Here is a 22231-nt window from a genome sequence, read left to right on the forward strand (position 1 = left end):
AATGTCAATAATAATAAAAAAGAGCCCACTTCTCCCAAGACCTGTGCTTCAGGTGAGTCATCTGTTCTGCCTGATATCTACCATGCTTTGCATGGGGACCATTTCTCCATCAGGGACTACCACATTCCCAGGGGATGCAGGATCACATTTGACTGATTCTAAATGTCATAGGTTCCAAAAGCAGGCTTCCCACCTGGCTGTCAGATGCTAAACTCACAACCTAGAACATCTGCTAAACCGGTTGGGTGACATTTTGTCCGCCCTTCTCACGGCTGGGTATTAAAGCATCACAGTCTCACAGAGGAGCGAGCCCTGTCATCCAGAGGGCATCCCTCTTGCTGCTATTTGCTTTCCTGGGAAGGATTATTTGATAACAGAAGATCTCAGTGGGTTCCGAAAAGTGAATCATGGAACAGAAGCAAGGGGCGACCCAATGCAGAATGGCAGGAGTCCTTCGGCTGGTGCTGGCTACCTTGTTGATCGGAAGAGGAATGTGTAAACATTACTATGGATACAATCCTTGTGATGAGGGAGAAGCACCCAACAGAGGTAAGGGTTTGGAGGGAGATGATCCCTTGATGTTTGCAGGTGAGTGAGATCTGTTATGACACTATGTGAGTGATGGTTGGTCAGTTACTCAACCTAACCTATCTCCATGGGAAGATAATCATTGAGATAAGAGAGAGCTACATATGTCACACAGAGCTCCTTGGAGGATGGGAGATCTAAACCAAGAGTGATGGATGGGGTTTCTGAATTGTAACCAGTCCTAAGCTTAGTGGAACTGACAGCCAAGGATTCCTGAGGTTTACAGGGACAAGATACTCATGGTAACTGAAGGTGGATTAGTTATCTATTTTCATGCTGCCCATTTTTATGGGCCAATCTGAGCAATTAAAGGATGGCAAAAGGGATATTTGACCCTTCCAGTGAGGAAAGTAGGAATACAGCTTGTTGTTTGTCATTGGTGTTTGTGACTGGTCAATAATATTAAATAATGTACTCTTATCTAAAACCAATTATGAAGTATAGCTGGGTAGTCAAGGGAAATCTGTTAGGTGTAGCCCCAACAAATATTGGTATAGTGTTTCTTTTTGGAACTATTGTTTTACTCTGCATAGAGAGTGCATCTCATGTTTTTTTCTGACACACCTGAGATGCACTCTTTATGCAGAATAAAACAATAACCGAGAGTGGTGTTCCTAGATATTACATATCTTAGAAGGTGGGGCTCCAAAAAGAAACACTATACCAGTATTTGTTTTCACATTACCTGTTTTTGGCCTGACTGAGTAAAATAATACAGGAATGGGGGTTTCATACAGTGAATTCCCATCCATTAATGACCTGTCTCTGAAGCACTATGGTAATTTAAAACAGTGACTGTCCCCCTGCATGGTCTTTATCTGAGTTTTTTTTAATGTTCTAAGTTGAGTGCTATAGCACTAAACAAAAATGCCATATTGGTGCTATAGCAACACCATTGAGATGCCTTGGCTGCTTTGGTTTAGTGCTATAGTGCTCAACGTAGAATGTTCAAGAAAAGTCAATGAAAGAGTGTGTGGTGAAAAGGGGCAGGGGAAGAAGTGGCATGGTAGGAAGTGGTATGGGCCTTTTTAAGCAGCACCCCACAGCTATTCAGAAGTGCAACAAAGAGGTAGAAATAGAAGGTGTGTGTGAACAGGTAAATACATTTCGCTACTAAAATGGGTCTGTCTGAAATGACAGAAAAAAGCCATTAGCCACCAGCTACTAAAATGGAATACAAAGGCAGTTTGAAAATGGCACGCAGCCCATCTGAAAATCTAGTTAAACTTAGGGGATTGTTAAAATCTTGATTTGTCTACCCTTTAATTATTGTAAATGAGGTGCAAAATGAGGTTGTCTGCAAGCACAACGATATTCTTAAAACAGACTTGCAAAAATCAAATCCTGAAATAGAATATTTTATATTAAAACACAAATAAATCAAATAAGTCAAAATATCTTTCGGCAGATAAAATCAGACATTTGTCAATAACCATGCCAGGCAGATCCGGAAGGGCATTTATTTCTGTAGTTAAATTTCAAAAGGTTTCTGCCTAAATTTTTTTTGCCATATTACCAAAAGCTACAAATATCTATAGGCAAATCATAAAAGGCCAAACTGAACTGCTCCAGTTAGTAGGAAGACCTTTACATATTGGTATTACGTTGCATAGGGAAGGGAGTAAGGGCAGAGAGCTGTCATTTATCTGATCCAACATTTGATTGCCATTTTAGAATTTTTTTTCCCACACTGTACGAAACCTGTTTTTAGAGGACTGGCTTTGCAATTGGTTAAACTGGCTGTCAATCAGCACCACACACAGTGTATTCTGCAACAGGGACAGATAGGTCCATGACTGACTCAAGGGCTGTTCAATCAGTGCTCCTCAAAATCCAGTTCTTCCGTAAACTAGAAGAATCAGCTCCCCCTGAGCCCAATTGGGGTGAGGTTGTAAATGTATCTAAGTGGTAGTGATAGTAACGGAGTAGGACTCCTAGAGAGTCACAGGTCCTTCAATGCATTACTCCACCATGAAGTTAACTGTTCCGTCTTCATTCTTAATCCAGACCAATTCCTCCCAGAATGGCCCAGTTATAGGCTCCATATTTGAGCGTGATGAAGTTAAGATCACATCGTTTTGCACAGGAAACTGAGTTCTGCCTTCTCTCAGCCTTACCTAGCCCACATGAGATCATCTGAGGAAAACTGGAATAACAAAGGAAAAAAAATCTATCCAATTGCTTAATCAAAATTTAAGAGTCTCTGTTATCTCTTTCATATTATAATTTCCACCTGGAAAAGAGATAACAGAGACTCTTAAATTTTGATTAGGCCATTGGACAGATTCATTCCCCCCTCCCCTTTGTTGTGTTTTTGGGATCATCCACTTTCTTCTTGAAAACTGAAATAACAGCACAGTCGAAAAATAGTATCCTGTTGGCTGAAGGTTTTAGATTTGGATTCGTCCCACAAGAACTGTCCAGTCAGCACCAGACAAGGCAAATTTCTGCTACACGACCGGAAGAACTGGTCCTCCTGAACCCAGTATTGGAAGAAGGCTGTCCAAATGGAACCAAGTGTGTTTTTCCAACCACAGAGGGCTTACTGCTGAGATAATAGGCACACATAGCTTAAATTTACATAGATAGTGAGAGAAAATGAAATTAAGAAAGAGAGGCAGTTGTTGAAAGGAGATGAGTTTGCGAGGATCCATGTTTGTGTTTTAATCTTTTATGGTACATCCTTCTCAGTCAAAATGGGATGTGGTGTGTGTGACCCAATCACATCCAAGTTGAAGGAAGTCTCCTAAGATGATAGGGAGGCACTTCACTTAGTGGAATGGTAAGATGCAGGCCAGTGTTTCCCTGAACCAGAGAAATGCCCAAAATGTTAAAGAACCACAAGCTGTGACCACATTGTCTATTTGACCAAGGTGCTGAAGATTATTAAATTTGCCCACAGTCATCTGTTCAGTACTGTCTACAAAAGAGTGCAAGAGTCCCAATATTGAGACAATTTTACCAAAACACAGATACAGCCTAGCAGAGGATTACAGTCAAAAAGCAGAAATTATAAAAGACAAATCAGAAATTTCCATGAGATTTGAACAGGTAGATTTTTTTAAAGGACCGAAAATTAGTTAAAAGCCTATTTTTGGTGCTGGATGCAAACCCAGCCGGGGTTGACAGCTTTTAAAATTATAGATGGTGTTCACGGATTCTAAACCAGTCCCCTTTGGTTTGATCTACAAGTGGGAACCTAGTTTCCAGGTGGGTCCCAGGGATCTCCTGCAATTATAGCTCATCTCCAGACTAAAGGGATCAGTTCTTCGGGAGAGAATGGATGCTTTGGAGGGTGGACTCCATAGCTTTATGGTCCACTGAGGTCCCTCCCCATCTCAGATCCCACCCATTCTCAGCTCCACCCCTCAAAATCTCTAGGCTTTCCCCAACCCAGAGCTGGCAAGTCTATCTGCAAGCAACCATCTGGTGATGTTATTTAAACCTTCCAAGACTCATTTCTACTCATTAAACATCTGGGCAGGGGACAGGCATTTACTTCCTGTTCAAGTGGCAATCTTCTTAATGGGCATAGCAAAGGAAGGCAGTTGTAAGTCGCTTGGAGACTCCTTTGAGCAGTGAAAAGTGGCGTATAAAAACCCTTTGTCTTAATATCATTCTTTTTTTCTTTTGCTTGATTTCTATTTTATCTGAAGAGAAGAAGAAGAGTTGCTTCTTATATGCCACTTTCTCTATCTGAAGGAGGCTCAAAGCGGTTTACAGTCGCCTTCCCATTCCTCTCCCCACAACAGACACCCTGTGAGGTGGGTGAGGCTGAGAGAGCCCTGATATTCCTGCTCCGTCAGAACAGTTTTATCAGTGCCGTGGCGAGCCCAAGGCCACTCAGCTGGCTGCATGTGGGAGAGTGGGGAATCAAACCTGGTTCGCCAGATTAGACGTCTGCACTCCTAACTACTACACCCATCTGGCTCTGTAGTACAGTATTCATAACTGCTCTCCGCCCGGCAATCCCCAGGGGCCTTCCGCCTCGACGGGTGAATTGCTGTGGCTGTGGGCCGGAGACATTTTGTGGGAAGAAGGGCGTGTGAGCTGTAGGGGAATGTTTTATGCCATCCAAATGATTATAGGATAAGAGAGTTCAGGGCTGCTTGATTTACGCTGAATAGCAATCTGGGCGGCGTGACGGATAGGATAAATGATCTATGGGAGTGCATTGTTTGGGGCGTGTCCAACCTGGGGTGGGGAGGGCAGGTCTCTCTGTGTGAATGTTTGAGGGGGCGAGAGCCACAGAACCGAAATGATTTTCCAGTGAAATGTCTGCGGACTGAATGGGTATGGAAGAGAGCTTTGGGATTGTGGTGTGTCACATTTGTGTGAATTTGTGCAGAAGAATTGCCATTGTAGAAATGAGGGAAATATTCACAAGATACTCCTGCCTTCCAGTCTTTTTGCTGATTATTTTGCATGATCCCCCAAACCTGCACCAACTGGGGTGGTCAGAGGGAAGCAGCATCTCTGTTCTCCGGGCCAAAAGTCATTGGGTTGAACTTCATATGAATCATGTTTGGATTTGTGAGATTCCTCAAGCAAAGATTCCATCAGGGCTCCAATTAAGCCACCTAGAACCAACCCCAAACATTACAAGAAAGCTAATCACATGACTTGTTTATTTCCTTGGATCACCCGGGGAACCCAAACCCCAAGAAATGTCTCCCTGTAATCCAGGGGTGGCCAAAGTGTAGCTCTCCAGATGTCCATGGACTACAATTACCATGAACCCCTGTCAGCATGCTGGGCAGATTGTATTTGTAGCCACCCCTGTCATAGAGGGTTCAAATAAGTGACCAGCGGAGTACATAGCAAAGTACCAAGTCCCTCGCTGCCAGATAGAGAGTGATTGACCCTTGCTGAATGGGGGGGAGTTATATATTTATTATCCACCATCTTGATATTGTATTATGTTTTAACTATGTTTTGATGGGTTTTTACGGGATTTTATTGTATTTACGGATTTTTGTAACCCACCGCGAGACATTTGTGAGCAGTGGTATCTAAATCTAAATCTAAATCTAAATCTAAATCTAAATCTAAATCTAAATCTAAATCTAAATCTAAATCTAAATCTAAATCTAAATCTAAATCTAAATCTAAATCTAAATCTAAATCTAAATCTAAATCAATAAATAGTGCAGGGGTACCCAAACTGTCAGGAAACTTATTCCTCTCCCATTCTCTTCTCCTCCATTTGTGAAATTTATTCCACTCCCGGCTCTTCCCTAATTAAAAGATGTACCACAGGAGTCCTATATTTGTTCAATGCATACCTATGCAATAAAGTTCACTTTTGTGACGTCTCTCAATGGATTCTGGGAGGTGTAGTTCCGTGAGGCTACTGGGAGAAATCCCTAGCCTCCTTGACAGAACTACAAGGCAGGATAGTTGTATCCACAGTAAAGAAGACAATTAGTTAGGCAGAAATAATTACTGAACACAAATAGGACTGTTATAGCTATTAGGCCGACGTCTAACTAATTGATACGACTTGCGGCAAGTCTGTCATGAAACCTGCAAGCCAAGTCTGATGCAGACTTTTGGGCTGATAAATGGGGTTCTGATTCAGTGAACGATCCTTTGGTGACTGCTTTTGCATTCATTGCCTTGTTACTCTGCAGCAGACAGCTCAACAGCTCGGTACGGCTTGATTGGCAGGCAGCTTTTGTCATCATGTGATTTGGGCGAGTGGTTTTTAATGGATCCCAAAGCACGGCTATAATGAAGACAGAGTCCTGACACTAATTGAACTAATGAATATGGAATGGGAAGATGATTGCGCTAGACAAATTGGTTGTTAGGCTCAAGCTACCTGACATAACCGTGTCGGAGTGCGGGAAGATTCCTCTTGACTTGCAATTCGTTAACACAGTTTTGCTCATGGTCACTGGAGACTTTATAACACTTGCCCCCGTACCATTTTCGTGATTTGATCTGCCTTATCTTGTGTCGGTTTATACTGCTGAGGAAGCCATGCAGGTAATAGTTTTTTCTTCTTCTCCCTAGTATGCAGGTATACCTAGGTACATAAGGAAAACACTACACACAAATCATCTTGCAATGAATCAATGTTCAATTAGGTCAGAATTGCTTTTTTTGGCAATGTTCGATCAAAGTGCACCTGGAAAAGAGGTAGGGGTGGGAGGAAGAGATTGAAAGGTACATCCCACCGCATGTTCCAGTTGGAGAATTAAGTGTTGAGACCTGGGCCCATTCCTCACACATTGGATAATGCACTTTCAAAGTGCTTTTGCAGCTGGATTTTCCTGTGCGGAACAGGATAATCCACTTTGAAAGTGCATTGAAAGGGTGTTATCCAACGTGTGCACAAAAGAAAATTCACAGTCTAGAGGATAGAGTGAATAGACAGTACCGCTTCAGACTGAAGGTGGTGGATTTTGGCTCAGAATATTCCTTCATGCTAAAAGAGAAAAGAAAAATCAAACAGAAAGCTAGGTCAGCAGGAAATGATAAACCACATCAGAATGTTTCTTGCCTCAAAAACTGGACACAAATAGGTCAGCTGCAACTTGACAGCTGAAAAAGAGCAAAACAACTCCGTGAAACCACACAAACGTTCATTACACCCAGATTGTTTGGGTTTCGATTTATATATCTGATGTGAATGGTGCAATGCAGAATATCAAGAGTCTTGTGACACCAGTCAAGATGAAAATCCTCACTGTGGAAATTGCCTTTTTTTGGCTGCCAAATGCAGCTTGTAGAAGATTTTGTCAGCCATGAGGAAAGCTCCAATTAATCTAATTAGATTCCCACCTGGAAATGCAGCTCTTCTGAGAAAAAGGAGTGTTAAATCCATGGGTTCAGAGGTAAACACGGACGCTGGACATGATTGGAGCTCTTTATTGTAACCCCAGCATAGGACAATGAAGAACTGAACTGAACCAACCCACTGCCCTGAAAAACCCCAAATTATATATACACAAGCAATTATATACACTTCTTCTTCTCCTCCTCCTCCTCCTCCTCCTCCTTCCCCCCAGTTTGTCTCTTAGCAGTCTACAAGTCCATCACCTTTCAAGCTTTCTATCATCCAGTAGTTTGTGACTCACCATCAGTCATTCTGGCTCTGGATGTGGCCACATGCCTAACCCTTTTCAAGGACAGCCTTTATGCTGTGGATTTGTCGTGGGTTGAGAAACAGCTAATCTGACAGAAGGATACACCTCTCTTCCTCCTACTGTCCCACACAGCAAGAACAATTAGAAACACAAGTGCACATAAACAGGGTTGCACATGGATTGAGAAAGCCGACAACAGTTTAGATCTTTACAACAAAAGTCTAGAGAATTATGCACAAAAGAAAGAAAGGCAAAGTTCAGAGAATCTGGTAGACTGCTGAAGGGGGCCCCGAACTGTGGCTCTCCAGATGTCTATGGACTGCAATTACCTTGAGTCCCTGCCAGCATCGTGCAGCTTACAGTCGCCTTCCCTTTCCTCTCCCCACAACAGACACCCTGTGACGTGGGTGATATCAGGGCTCTCTCAGCCTCACCCACCTCACATGGTGTCTGTTGTGGGGAGAGGAAAGGGAAGGCGACTATAAGCCACTTTGAGACTTCTTTGGGTAGAGAAAAGCGGCATATAAGAACCAACTCTTCTTCTTCTTCTTCTTCTCCTCCTCCTCCTCCTCCTCCTCCTCCTCCTCCTCCTCCTCCTCCTCATGGTAATTATAGTCCATGGACATCTGGAGAGCCATCGTTTGTTCACCCCTGGTTTATAGCATTAGATGATGGTTGCTGATTTTTAACTTCCCCCATGGACAATAGGAGGCACGACTGGCAGGGGAACTGGAGGACAGGGAAAATGCAGGTAAATTAACCCCATGGAATCCCTATCATTAGGTGCATCAGCAATGAGAAAACCACCCAACCCTGTCTCCACCAAAGCACCAGAGAAGTGTTAATGTGATTAGCTCACGGAATCAGACTTCCCTGGAAATTGCCGGTCATTTTGCAAACGAGTGTCTCTCAGTTTTGAACAAGAGGTGCTATTTTTTTTTCTGTGCTGTTCTCACAAAACAGTAGAGAAAAACAACACCCACCAAGATCAGGGTAAAGCTGGAATGAGAAGAGAGGGAGACCAGGGAGGTCTTCCAGGCCTCCTCTGACATGGCCACACTGCTCTTCCAGGCCTCCTGGCCACCTGGAGACAGGGCCCTGGTGGCCCACCTCTCTGGTTGGCCCACCTTGGTCTCCAGGAGCACTTTCACCCTTCCTCCACCTTTCTACAGTTTTGAAAATGGGCTTTCTACCTAGTACATATAGAAAATAGAGAAATAATAAGCTGAGATCATTTCACAGCATACTGTCAAGCTGTTTCCACCAGATGACTTTGGAAACACATCTGGACATTTTCAGGAGAAATTTGCGATTTGGATAACAGGTTTCTGTCAGTTCCCGGCCTTGAACTTTTGCCAGAAAAAAAAAATATAGTCCCTTGTCGCTTCAGGCATCCACTCCGCGATGCATTTGTCAAGTTTCTTCGTACTTTTAGGGATCTTGTTGAAACTTGGTTTATTTATGGCTTTTGCCGCCGTCTCAAATTGCTCGACAACTGTGGTTCTCCTGTGCCTTCAGGGCGGCGAATGGCACACTATAACAAAACTGGTGAAAAACGTGTATGATGAATAACCCCTCATTACAGTCACAAAGAAAAACAAGTTAGCTACAAAATGTTTTTCAGAAATCTGTCCATCATAAGTCAGCTCGTCAATTTGAAAACATACGCAGCCTTCTCACATAACCATGTCGCCAACCTATTTTAAATGAAAACAGGTTTCCATTTAACAGGTTGGCTAGGAAGGCCTTGGCGGTGAGCTATCTGATATGTGAGATCAACTTTCCGGATGTCTTTGTGTGCACTTTAAAGCCAGGGGGTCAAATCCAGCCATCATTTGTACTTAGTGCCACCCAGTTCCTCTCCACAGCTCCCCCATTGTTCATGGCTTCTGCCCAGGCAGGTCCCACGATCCCCTTTTTGGGTGGTCCTTCTTGCTCAGAGGAAAGCTGGTGGGATCCGATCCCACCCAACGCTTTGGTCCGAGTCACCCTGTGGAGTGTGTGCATGTTAAAAAAATAAAACACAACAATTTCACTGTGCCAACCATGTTTGTATTGCGTTTAGATGTTATTTTCCCCTGAAAGAGACATTGGCTATACTTTCCCCAAAACTAAAATACCCTTTAAAATCATATTCACATTCTCAACTTTATTTACATTAGAAAACCTTGTTGGTCTTTATACCAGTCTATAGAGGAAGACGCATACTTGTCATGGCTAACCATCTCACATGATCTTCAGCAGCCAAATTTTCAGTGAGTTACAGTCAATGTAGGGTGGCCAGCTCTGAGTTGGGAAATACCTGGGGATTTTGGGGGTGGAGCTGTGAGCGGGCGGGATTTGAGGTGGGGAGGGACCTCAGAGGAGAAGAATGCTAGGGAGTCCACCCTTCAAAGCAGATATGTTTTCCCAGGAGAACTGATTTCTGTCACCTGGAGATGAACTGTAAAACAGGGGGGATGCCCAAATCCCACCTGGGGACTGGTATCCCTAATATGACACTTGCTCATTACTAATTAAGGTTGCCAACTCTGGCCTGGGGAATTCCTGGAGGTTTGGAGGTAGTGCCTGGGGTGGGTGAAATTTCGGAAGTGGAGTTATCTCAGCAGGGTTGTGGTGCTTTTGAGTCGTCTCTCCAAAGCTGCTGTTTCCTCCAGGGGGAACCTGATCTCTGGAGATCAGCTGTCACTCTGTATGAATCCAGGGCTATGATTGCTAGCTAGTGGTTGGCACCTGGCAGGAAACCAGGGAAGTCCGGCAGCCTAATGTGGTGCACACTTCTGGACTTCACTGTGACATCTCTGGAAGCCGTATCCAGGACCCACCACCGAGTTGGTAAACCTGTTACTCATGCATTCAGGAAGGTGTTTGACTTTGGGTTTTGGAAGTTCTGAATCAAGGGAGCAGTTTCATAGCTGGGGGACAGTGACTTAAAATGTGCATTAAAGCAGGGGTAGTCAACCTGTGGTCCTCCAGATGTCCATGGACAATTGTAGTCCATGAACATCTGGAAGACCACAGGTTGACTACCCCTGCATTAAAGCATCGTTGATAGAGTTTCATCGGTAGAACCACCCAGTTTTCTATGTTCCCCTCATGGAAATAGTTTCCATGAAATAAAATCCATTGTGCTGCAGTAAAAGCAATGATTCTTACTTGCTGGTGAATCAATGCGAAGCCCGTAGATATTTCACTGGGGCACTAAGCATGAAGCATCCTATTATTACCAGCAACAGTCATGATTAAATTTTACAGAGCCAGGATTGGGATGGATTACAGTATGGATTATGCCGGAGATTAATTTACAGGCGACATAAAATCAAAAGTAGCAATTATAGTCCGTTTGGAATGGATTCCTTTGCATCCATTACACCTAATTAGAGATTATTAGATTGCAATGGCTGGATTTCGTTGAAGACAAAAATTAGCTCAAATCAAGAAAGTGGCATTAAAACAGAGAGGCACACCCAAGGTTGGAACAATATGCCATTTCTAGGCCAAACTTTCACTGACCACACTATGAACAGAGAGTCCAATAGGAGTAGTATGGAAAAGTCTTCATTAACAAATCTGCTTCAACATTCAGAACTCCATCTCTCCTGAAAACGCTGTCTTTCTCTTTAATTTTCTATTGAGATGTTTCTACTAGCCTTCAAGCGCATGTTTGTAAGAAGCTAATGCACATTCATATTATAAATGAAATTGGAAGCGGGGTTTTAATCACACATAGAGGGGAGGAGTCAGCTACAAAATGGCTGGGAAGGGGAGGAGTCAGCAAAAAATAGGGAAGGGGAGGAGTCAGCAAAAAATAGCTGCCATAGAAGGGGAAGAGTCAGCTACAAAATGTCTGCCAAAGAAGGGGAGGAGTCAGCTACAAAATGGCTGCCTAGGAGAAGGGTTGAGTCAGCTACAAAATGGCTGCCATAGAAGGGGAGGAGTCAGATACATAATGGCTGCCTAGGAGAGGGTAGGAGTTAGCTACAAAATGTCTGCCATAGAAGGGGAGGAGTCAGCTACAAAATGGCTGCCATAGAAGGGGAGGAGTCAGCTACAAAATGGCTGCCTAGGGGAAGGGAGGAGTCAGCTACAAAATGGCTGCCATAGAAGGGGAGGAGTCAGCTACAAAATGGCTGTCTTGGGGAAGGGAGGAGTCAGCTACAAAATGGCTGCCTAGGTGTAGGGAGGAGTCAGCTACAAAATGGCTGCCTAGGTGTAGGGAGGAGTCAGCTATAAAATGGCTGCCTAGGGGAAGGGAGGAGTCAGCTACAAAATGGCTGCCTAAGGAAGGGGAGGAGTCAGCTACAAAATGGCTGCCATGAGTCAACTACAAAATGGCTGCAATGAGAAGGGGAGGAGTCAGCTACAAAATGGCTACGTAGGGGAAGGGTTGAGTCAGCTACAAAATGGCTGCCATAGAAGGGGAGGAGTCAGCTACAAAATGGCTGCCTAGGAGAGGGTAGGAGTTAGCTAAAAAATGTCTGCCATAGAAGGGGAGGAGTCAGCTACAAAATGGCTGCCATAGAAGGGGAGTAGTCAGCTACAAAATGGCTGCCTAGGGGAAGGGAGGAGTCAGCTACAAAATGGCTGCCATAGAAGGGGAGGAGTCAGCTACAAAATGGCTACCTTGGGGAAGGGAAGAGTCAGCTACAAAATGGCTGCCTAGGTGTAGGGAGGAGTCAGCTATAAAATGGCTGCCTAGGGGAAGGGAGGAGTCAGCTACAAAATGGCTGCCTAAGGAAGGGGAGGAGTCAGCTACAAAATGGCTACCATGAGTCAACTACAAAATGGCTGCAATGAGAAGGGGAGGAGTCAGCTACAAAATGGCTACCTAGGGGAAGGGTTGAGTCAGCTACAAAATGGCTGCCATAGAAGGGGAGGAGTCAGCTACAAAATGGCTGCCTAGGAGAGGGTAGGAGTTAGCTACAAAATGTCTGCCATAGAAGGGGAGGAGTCAGCTACAAAATGGCTGCCATAGAAGGGGAGTAGTCAGCTACAAAATGGCTGCCTAGGGGAAGGGAGGAGTCAGCTACAAAATGGCTGCCATAGAAGGGGAGGAGTCAGCTACAAAATGGCTGCCTTGGGGAAGGGAAAAGTGAGCTACAAAATGGCTGCCTAGGTGTAGGGAGGAGTCAGCTATAAAATGGCTGCCTAGGGGAAGGGAGGAGTCAGCTACAAAATGGCTGCCTAAGGAAGGGGAGGAGTCAGCTACAAAATGGCTACCATGAGTCAACTACAAAATGGCTGCAATGAGAAGGGGAGGAGTCAGCTACAAAATGGCTACCTAGGGGAAGGGAGGAGTCAGCTACAAAATGGCTGACTAGGGGAGGGGAGTAATCAGCTTCAAAATGGCTGCCTAGGGAAGGGGAGGAGTCAGCTACAAAATGGCTGCCGTAGAAGGGGAGGAGTCAGCTACAAAATGGCTACCTAGTGGAAGGGAGGAGTCAGCTACAAAATGGCTGCCTAGGGTAGGGGAGGAATCAGATTCAAAATGGCTGCCTAGGGAAGGGGAGGATTTAGCTACAAAATGTCTGCCATAGAAGGGGAGGAGTCAGCTACAAAATGGCTGCCATAGAAGGGGAGGAGTCAGCTACAAAATGGCTGCCATAGAAGGGTAGGAGTTTGCTACAAAATGTCTGCCATAGAAGGGGAGGAGTCAGCTACAAAATGGCTGCCATAGAAGGAGAGGAGTCAGCTACAAAATGGCTGCCTAGGGGAAGGGAGGAGTCAGCTACAAAATGGCTGCCATAGAAGGGGAGGAGTCAGCTACAAAATGGCTGCCTTGGGGAAGGGAGGAGTCAGCTACAAAATGGCTACCTAGGTGTAGGGAGGAGTCAGCTATAAAATGGCTGCCTAGGGGAAGGGAGGAGTCAGCTACAAAATGGCTGCCTAAGGAAGGGGAGGAGTCAGCTACAAAATGGCTGCCATGAGTCAACTAGAAAATGGCTGCAATGAGAAGGGGAGGAGTCAGCTACAAAATGGCTACCTAGGGGAAGGGAGGAGTCAGCTACAAAATGGCTGAGTAGGGGAGGGGAGTAATCAGCTTCAAAATGGCTGCCTAGGGAAGGGGAGGAGTCAGCTACAAAATGGCTGCCAAAGAAGTGGAGGAATCAGCTACAAAATGTCTGCCTAGGGTAGGGGAGGAATCAGATTCAAAATGGCTGCCTAGGGAAGGGGAGGAGTTAGCTACAAAATGTCTGCCATAGAAGGGGAGGAGTCAGCTACAAAATGGCTGCCATAGAAGGGGAGGAGTCAGCTACAAAATGGCTGCCATAGAAGGGTAGGAGTTAACTACAAAATGTCTGCCATAGAAGGGGAGGATTCAGCTACAGAATGGCTGCCATAGAAGGGTAGGAGTTAACTACAAAATATCTGCCATAGAAGGGGAGGATTCAGCTACAAAATGGCTGCCATAGAAGGGTAGGAGTTAGCTACAAAATGTCTGCCATAGAAGGGGAGGAGTCAGCTACAAAATGGCTGCCATAGAAGGGGAGGAGTCAGCTACAAAATGGCTGCCTTGGGGAAGGGAGGAGTCAGCTACAAAATGGCTGCCTAGGTGTAGGGAGGAGTCAACTATAAAATGGCTGCCTAGGGGAAGGGAGGAGTCAGCTACAAAATGGCTGCCTAAGGAAGGGGAGGAGTCAGCTACAAAATGGCTACCATGAGTCAACTAAAAAATGGCTGCAATGAGAAGGGGAGGAGTAAGCTACAAAATGGCTACCTAGGGGAAGGGAGGAGTCAGCTACAAAATGGCTGACTAGGGGAGGGGAGTAATCAGCTTCAAAATGGCTGCCTAGGGAAGGGGAGGAGTCAGCTACAAAATGGCTGCCAAAGAAGGGGAGGAGTCAGCTACAAAATGGCTACCTAGGGGAAGGGAGGAGTCAGCTACAAAATGTCTGCCTAGGGTAGGGGAGGAATCAGATTCAAAATGGCTGCCTAGGGAAGGGGAGGAGTTAGCTACAAAATGTCTGCCATAGAAGGGGAGGAGTCAGCTACAAAATGGCTTCCATAGAAGGGGAAGAGTCAGCTACAAAATGGCTGCCATAGAAGGGTAGGAGTTAGCTACAAAATGTCTGCCATAGAAGGGGAGGAGTCAGCTACAAAATGGCTGCCATAGAAAAGTAGGAGTTAGCTACAAAATGGCTGCCATAGAAGGGGAGGAGTCAGCTACAAAATGGCTGCCTTGGGGAAGGGAGGAGTCAGCTACAAAATGGCTGCCTAGGTGTAGGGAGGAGTCAGCTATAAAATGGCTGCCTAGGGAAAGGGAGGAGTCAGCTACAAAATGGCTGCCTAAGGAAGGGGAGGAGTCAGCTACAAAATGGCTGCCATGAGTCATCTACAAAATGGCTGCAATGAGAAGGGGAGGAGTCAGCTACAAAATGGCTACCTAGGGGAAGGGAGGAGTCAGCTACAAAATGGCTGACTAGGGGAGGGGAGTAATCAGCTTCAAAATGGCTGCCTAGGGAAGGGGAGGAGTCAGCTACAAAATGGCTGCCGTAGAAGGGGAGGAGTCAGCTACAAAATGGCTGCCATAGAAGGGGAGGAGTCAGCTGCAAGATGGCTGCCATAGAAGGATAGGAGTTAGCTACAAAATGTCTGCCATAGAAGGGGAGGAGTCAGCTACAAAATGGCTGCCATAGAAGGGGAGGAGTCAGCTACAAAATGGCTGCCTAGGGGAAGGGAGGAGTCAGCTACAAAATGGCTGCCATAGAAGGGGAGGTGTCAGCTACAAAATGGCTGCCTTGGGGTAGGGAGGAGTCAGCTACAAAATGGCTACCTAGGTGTAGGGAGGAGTCAGCTATAAAATGGATGCCTAGGGGAAGCGAGGAGTCAGATACAAAATGGCTGCCATAGAAGGGGAGGAGTCAGCTACAAAATGGCTGCCATGTCAACTACAAAATGGCTGCAATGAGAAGGGGAGGAGTCAGCTACAAAATGGCTACCTAGGGGAAGGGAGGAGTCAGCTACAAAATGGCTGACAAGGGGAGGGGAGTAATCAGCTTCAAAACGGCTGCCTAGGGAAGAGGAGGAGTCAGCTACAAAATGTCTGCCATAGAAGGGGAGGAGTCAACTACAAAATGGCTGCCATAGAAGGGGAGGAGTCAGCTACAAAATGGCTGCCTAGGGGAAGGGAGGAGTCACTTACAAAATGTCTGCCTAGGGTAGGGGAGGAATCAGATTCAAAATGGCTGCCTAGGGAAGGGGAGGAGTTAGCTACAAAATGTCTGCCATAGAAGGGGAGGAGTCAGCTACAAAATGGCTGCCATAGAAGGGGAGGAGTCAGCTACAAAATGGCTGCCTAGGGGAAGGGAGGAGTCACTTACAAAATGTCTGCCTAGGGTAGGGGAGGAATCAGATTCAAAATGGCTGCCTAGGGAAGGGGAGGAGTCAGTTAAAAATGGCTGCCATAGAAGGGGAGGAGTCAGCTACAAAATGGCTGCCATAGAAGGGTAGGAGTTAGCTACAAAATGTCTGATATAGAAGGGGAGGAGTCAGCTACAAAATGGCTGCCATAGAAGGGGAGGAGTCAGCTACAAAATGGCTGCCTAGGGGAAGGGAGGAGTCAGCTACAAAATGGCTGCCATAGAAGGGGAGGAGTCAGCTACAAAATGGCTGTCTTGGGGAAGGGAGGAGTCAGCTACAAAATGGCTGCCTAGGTGTAGGGAGGAGTCAGCTACAAAATGGCTGCCTAGGTGTAGGGAGGAGTCAGCTATAAAATGGCTGCCTAGGGGAAGGGAGGAGTCAGCTACAAAATGGCTGCCTAAGGAAGGGGAGGAGTCAGCTACAAAATGGCTGCCATGAGTCAACTACAAAATGGCTGCAATGAGAAGGGGAGGAGTCAGCTACAAAATGGCTACGTAGGGGAAGGGTTGAGTCAGCTACAAAATGGCTGCCATAGAAGGGGAGGAGTCAGCTACAAAATGGCTGCCTAGGAGAGGGTAGGAGTTAGCTAAAAAATGTCTGCCATAGAAGGGGAGGAGTCAGCTACAAAATGGCTGCCATAGAAGGGGAGTAGTCAGCTACAAAATGGCTGCCTAGGGGAAGGGAGGAGTCAGCTACAAAATGGCTGCCATAGAAGGGGAGGAGTCAGCTACAAAATGGCTACCTTGGGGAAGGGAAGAGTCAGCTACAAAATGGCTGCCTAGGTGTAGGGAGGAGTCAGCTATAAAATGGCTGCCTAGGGGAAGGGAGGAGTCAGCTACAAAATGGCTGCCTAAGGAAGGGGAGGAGTCAGCTACAAAATGGCTACCATGAGTCAACTACAAAATGGCTGCAATGAGAAGGGGAGGAGTCAGCTACAAAATGGCTACCTAGGGGAAGGGTTGAGTCAGCTACAAAATGGCTGCCATAGAAGGGGAGGAGTCAGCTACAAAATGGCTGCCTAGGAGAGGGTAGGAGTTAGCTACAAAATGTCTGCCATAGAAGGGGAGGAGTCAGCTACAAAATGGCTGCCATAGAAGGGGAGTAGTCAGCTACAAAATGGCTGCCTAGGGGAAGGGAGGAGTCAGCTACAAAATGGCTGCCATAGAAGGGGAGGAGTCAGCTACAAAATGGCTGCCTTGGGGAAGGGAAGAGTGAGCTACAAAATGGCTGCCTAGGTGTAGGGAGGAGTCAGCTATAAAATGGCTGCCTAGGGGAAGGGAGGAGTCAGCTACAAAATGGCTGCCTAAGGAAGGGGAGGAGTCAGCTACAAAATGGCTACCATGAGTCAACTACAAAATGGCTGCAATGAGAAGGGGAGGAGTCAGCTACAAAATGGCTACCTAGGGGAAGGGAGGAGTCAGCTACAAAATGGCTGACTAGGGGAGGGGAGTAATCAGCTTCAAAATGGCTGCCTAGGGAAGGGGAGGAGTCAGCTACAAAATGGCTGCCGTAGAAGGGGAGGAGTCAGCTACAAAATGGCTACCTAGTGGAAGGGAGGAGTCAGCTACAAAATGGCTGCCTAGGGTAGGGGAGGAATCAGATTCAAAATGGCTGCCTAGGGAAGGGGAGGATTTAGCTACAAAATGTCTGCCATAGAAGGGGAGGAGTCAGCTACAAAATGGCTGCCATAGAAGGGGAGGAGTCAGCTACAAAATGGCTGCCATAGAAGGGTAGGAGTTTGCTACAAAATGTCTGCCATAGAAGGGGAGGAGTCAGCTACAAAATGGCTGCCATAGAAGGAGAGGAGTCAGCTACAAAATGGCTGCCTAGGGGAAGGGAGGAGTCAGCTACAAAATGGCTGCCATAGAAGGGGAGGAGTCAGCTACAAAATGGCTGCCTTGGGGAAGGGAGGAGTCAGCTACAAAATGGCTACCTAGGTGTAGGGAGGAGTCAGCTATAAAATGGCTGCCTAGGGGAAGGGAGGAGTCAGCTACAAAATGGCTGCCTAAGGAAGGGGAGGAGTCAGCTACAAAATGGCTGCCATGAGTCAACTAGAAAATGGCTGCAATGAGAAGGGGAGGAGTCAGCTACAAAATGGCTACCTAGGGGAAGGGAGGAGTCAGCTACAAAATGGCTGAGTAGGGGAGGGGAGTAATCAGCTTCAAAATGGCTGCCTAGGGAAGGGGAGGAGTCAGCTACAAAATGGCTGCCAAAGAAGTGGAGGAATCAGCTACAAAATGTCTGCCTAGGGTAGGGGAGGAATCAGATTCAAAATGGCTGCCTAGGGAAGGGGAGGAGTTAGCTACAAAATGTCTGCCATAGAAGGGGAGGAGTCAGCTACAAAATGGCTGCCATAGAAGGGGAGGAGTCAGCTACAAAATGGCTGCCATAGAAGGGTAGGAGTTAACTACAAAATGTCTGCCATAGAAGGGGAGGATTCAGCTACAGAATGGCTGCCATAGAAGGGTAGGAGTTAACTACAAAATATCTGCCATAGAAGGGGAGGATTCAGCTACAAAATGGCTGCCATAGAAGGGTAGGAGTTAGCTACAAAATGTCTGCCATAGAAGGGGAGGAGTCAGCTACAAAATGGCTGCCATAGAAGGGGAGGAGTCAGCTACAAAATGGCTGCCTTGGGGAAGGGAGGAGTCAGCTACAAAATGGCTGCCTAGGTGTAGGGAGGAGTCAACTATAAAATGGCTGCCTAGGGGAAGGGAGGAGTCAGCTACAAAATGGCTGCCTAAGGAAGGGGAGGAGTCAGCTACAAAATGGCTACCATGAGTCAACTAAAAAATGGCTGCAATGAGAAGGGGAGGAGTAAGCTACAAAATGGCTACCTAGGGGAAGGGAGGAGTCAGCTACAAAATGGCTGACTAGGGGAGGGGAGTAATCAGCTTCAAAATGGCTGCCTAGGGAAGGGGAGGAGTCAGCTACAAAATGGCTGCCAAAGAAGGGGAGGAGTCAGCTACAAAATGGCTACCTAGGGGAAGGGAGGAGTCAGCTACAAAATGTCTGCCTAGGGTAGGGGAGGAATCAGATTCAAAATGGCTGCCTAGGGAAGGGGAGGAGTTAGCTACAAAATGTCTGCCATAGAAGGGGAGGAGTCAGCTACAAAATGGCTTCCATAGAAGGGGAAGAGTCAGCTACAAAATGGCTGCCATAGAAGGGTAGGAGTTAGCTACAAAATGTCTGCCATAGAAGGGGAGGAGTCAGCTACAAAATGGCTGCCATAGAAAAGTAGGAGTTAGCTACAAAATGGCTGCCATAGAAGGGGAGGAGTCAGCTACAAAATGGCTGCCTTGGGGAAGGGAGGAGTCAGCTACAAAATGGCTGCCTAGGTGTAGGGAGGAGTCAGCTATAAAATGGCTGCCTAGGGAAAGGGAGGAGTCAGCTACAAAATGGCTGCCTAAGGAAGGGGAGGAGTCAGCTACAAAATGGCTGCCATGAGTCATCTACAAAATGGCTGCAATGAGAAGGGGAGGAGTCAGCTACAAAATGGCTACCTAGGGGAAGGGAGGAGTCAGCTACAAAATGGCTGACTAGGGGAGGGGAGTAATCAGCTTCAAAATGGCTGCCTAGGGAAGGGGAGGAGTCAGCTACAAAATGGCTGCCGTAGAAGGGGAGGAGTCAGCTACAAAATGGCTGCCATAGAAGGGGAGGAGTCAGCTGCAAGATGGCTGCCATAGAAGGATAGGAGTTAGCTACAAAATGTCTGCCATAGAAGGGGAGGAGTCAGCTACAAAATGGCTGCCATAGAAGGGGAGGAGTCAGCTACAAAATGGCTGCCTAGGGGAAGGGAGGAGTCAGCTACAAAATGGCTGCCATAGAAGGGGAGGTGTCAGCTACAAAATGGCTGCCTTGGGGTAGGGAGGAGTCAGCTACAAAATGGCTACCTAGGTGTAGGGAGGAGTCAGCTATAAAATGGATGCCTAGGGGAAGCGAGGAGTCAGATACAAAATGGCTGCCATAGAAGGGGAGGAGTCAGCTACAAAATGGCTGCCATGTCAACTACAAAATGGCTGCAATGAGAAGGGGAGGAGTCAGCTACAAAATGGCTACCTAGGGGAAGGGAGGAGTCAGCTACAAAATGGCTGACAAGGGGAGGGGAGTAATCAGCTTCAAAACGGCTGCCTAGGGAAGAGGAGGAGTCAGCTACAAAATGTCTGCCATAGAAGGGGAGGAGTCAACTACAAAATGGCTGCCATAGAAGGGGAGGAGTCAGCTACAAAATGGCTGCCTAGGGGAAGGGAGGAGTCACTTACAAAATGTCTGCCTAGGGTAGGGGAGGAATCAGATTCAAAATGGCTGCCTAGGGAAGGGGAGGAGTTAGCTACAAAATGTCTGCCATAGAAGGGGAGGAGTCAGCTACAAAATGGCTGCCATAGAAGGGGAGGAGTCAGCTACAAAATGGCTGCCTAGGGGAAGGGAGGAGTCACTTACAAAATGTCTGCCTAGGGTAGGGGAGGAATCAGATTCAAAATGGCTGCCTAGGGAAGGGGAGGAGTCAGTTAAAAATGGCTGCCATAGAAGGGGAGGAGTCAGCTACAAAATGGCTGCCATAGAAGGGTAGGAGTTAGCTACAAAATGTCTGATATAGAAGGGGAGGAGTCAGCTACAAAATGGCTGCCATAGAAGGGGAGGAGTCAGCTACAAAATGGCTGCCTAGGGGAAGGGAGGAGTCAGCTACAAAATGGCTGCCTTGGGGAAGTGAGGAGTCAGCTACAAAATGGCTACCTAGGTGTAGGGAGGAGTCAGCTATAAAATGGATGCCTAGGGGAAGGGAGGAGTCAGCTACAAAATCGCTGCCTAAGGAAGGGGAGGAGTCAGCTACAAAATGGCTGCCATGTCAACTACAAAATGGCTGCAAAGAGAAGGGGAGGAGTCAGCTACAAAATGGCTACCTAGGGGAAAGGGAGGAGTCAGCTACAAAATGGCTGACTAGGGGAGGGGAGTAATCAGCTTCAAAACGGCTGCCTAGGGAAGGGGAGGAGTCAGCTACAAAATGGCTGCCATAGAAAGGGAGGAGTCAGCTACAAAATGGCTACCTAGGTGAAGGGAGGAGTCAGCTACAAAATGGCTGCCTAGGGGAAGGGAGGAGTCACTTACAAAATGTCTGCCTAGGGTAGGGGAGGAATCAGATTCAAAATGGCTGCCTAGGGAAGGGGTGGAGTCAGTTAAAAATGGCTGCCATAGAAGCGGAGGAGTCAGCTACAAAATGGCTGCCATAGAAGGGTAGGAGTTAGCTACAAAATGTCTGATATAGAAGGGGAGGAGTCAGCTACAAAATGGCTGCCATAGAAGGGGAGGAGTCAGCCACAAAATGGCTGCCTAGGGGAAGGGTGGAGTCAGCTACAAAATGGCTGCCTTGGGGAAGTGAGGAGTCAGCTACAAAATGGCTACCTAGGTGTAGGGAGGAGTCAGCTATAAAATGGATGCCTAGGGGAAGGGAGGAGTCAGCTACAAAATCGCTGCCTAAGGAAGGGGAGGAGTCAGCTACAAAATGGCTGCCATGTCAACTACAAAATGGCTGCAAAGAGAAGGGGAGGAGTCAGCTACAAAATGGCTACCTAGGGGAAAGGGAGGAGTCAGCTACAAAATGGCTGACTAGGGGAGGGGAGTAATCAGCTTCAAAACGGCTGCCTAGGGAAGGGGAGGAGTCAGCTACAAAATGGCTGCCATAGAAAGGGAGGAGTCAGCTACAAAATGGCTACCTAGGGGAAGGGAGGAGTCAGCTACAAAATGGCTGCCTAGGGTAGGGGAGGAATCAGAGTCAAAATGGCTGCCTAGGGAAGGGGAGGAATCAGGTACAAAATGGCTGCCATGAGTTAGCTACAAAATGGCTGCAATGAGAAGGGGAGGAGTCAAGTGCAAAATGGCTGCCATAGAAGGGGAGGAGTCAGCTACAAAATGGCTGCCTTGGGGAAGGGAGGAGTCAGCTACAAAATGGCTGCCTAGGTGTAGGGAGGAGTCAGCTATAAAATGGCTGCCTAAGAAAGGAGAGGAGTTAGCTACAAAATGGCTGCCATGAGTAAACTACAAAATGGCTGCAATGAGAAGGGGAGGAGTCAGCTACAAAATGGCTGCCTAGGGGAAGGGAGGAGTCAGCTACAAAATGGCTGCCTAGGTGTAGGGAGGAGTCAGCTATAAAATGGCTGCCTAAGAAAGGAGAGGAGTTAGCTACAAAATGT

General features: G+C 46.7%; 1 protein-coding gene across 1 annotated transcript in view; it reads left to right on the top strand.

Annotated features, from left to right (window-relative positions):
• The first annotated feature begins 305 nt into the window (after positions 1-305).
• LOC143826206 (serine protease 27-like) overlaps positions 306-22231 on the top strand; it is a 54672-nt gene continuing 32746 nt past the window's right edge. Inside the window, exon 1 of the mRNA XM_077314878.1 lies at positions 306-549. Coding sequence (XP_077170993.1) covers positions 408-549 — 142 coding nt within the window. The 5' untranslated portion in view covers positions 306-407. The remainder of the gene's footprint in view (positions 550-22231) is intronic.

Source organism: Paroedura picta, chromosome 16 (genome assembly GCF_049243985.1).
Source record: "Paroedura picta isolate Pp20150507F chromosome 16, Ppicta_v3.0, whole genome shotgun sequence".
In the NCBI taxonomy this organism is placed as follows: Eukaryota; Metazoa; Chordata; class Lepidosauria; order Squamata; family Gekkonidae; genus Paroedura; species Paroedura picta.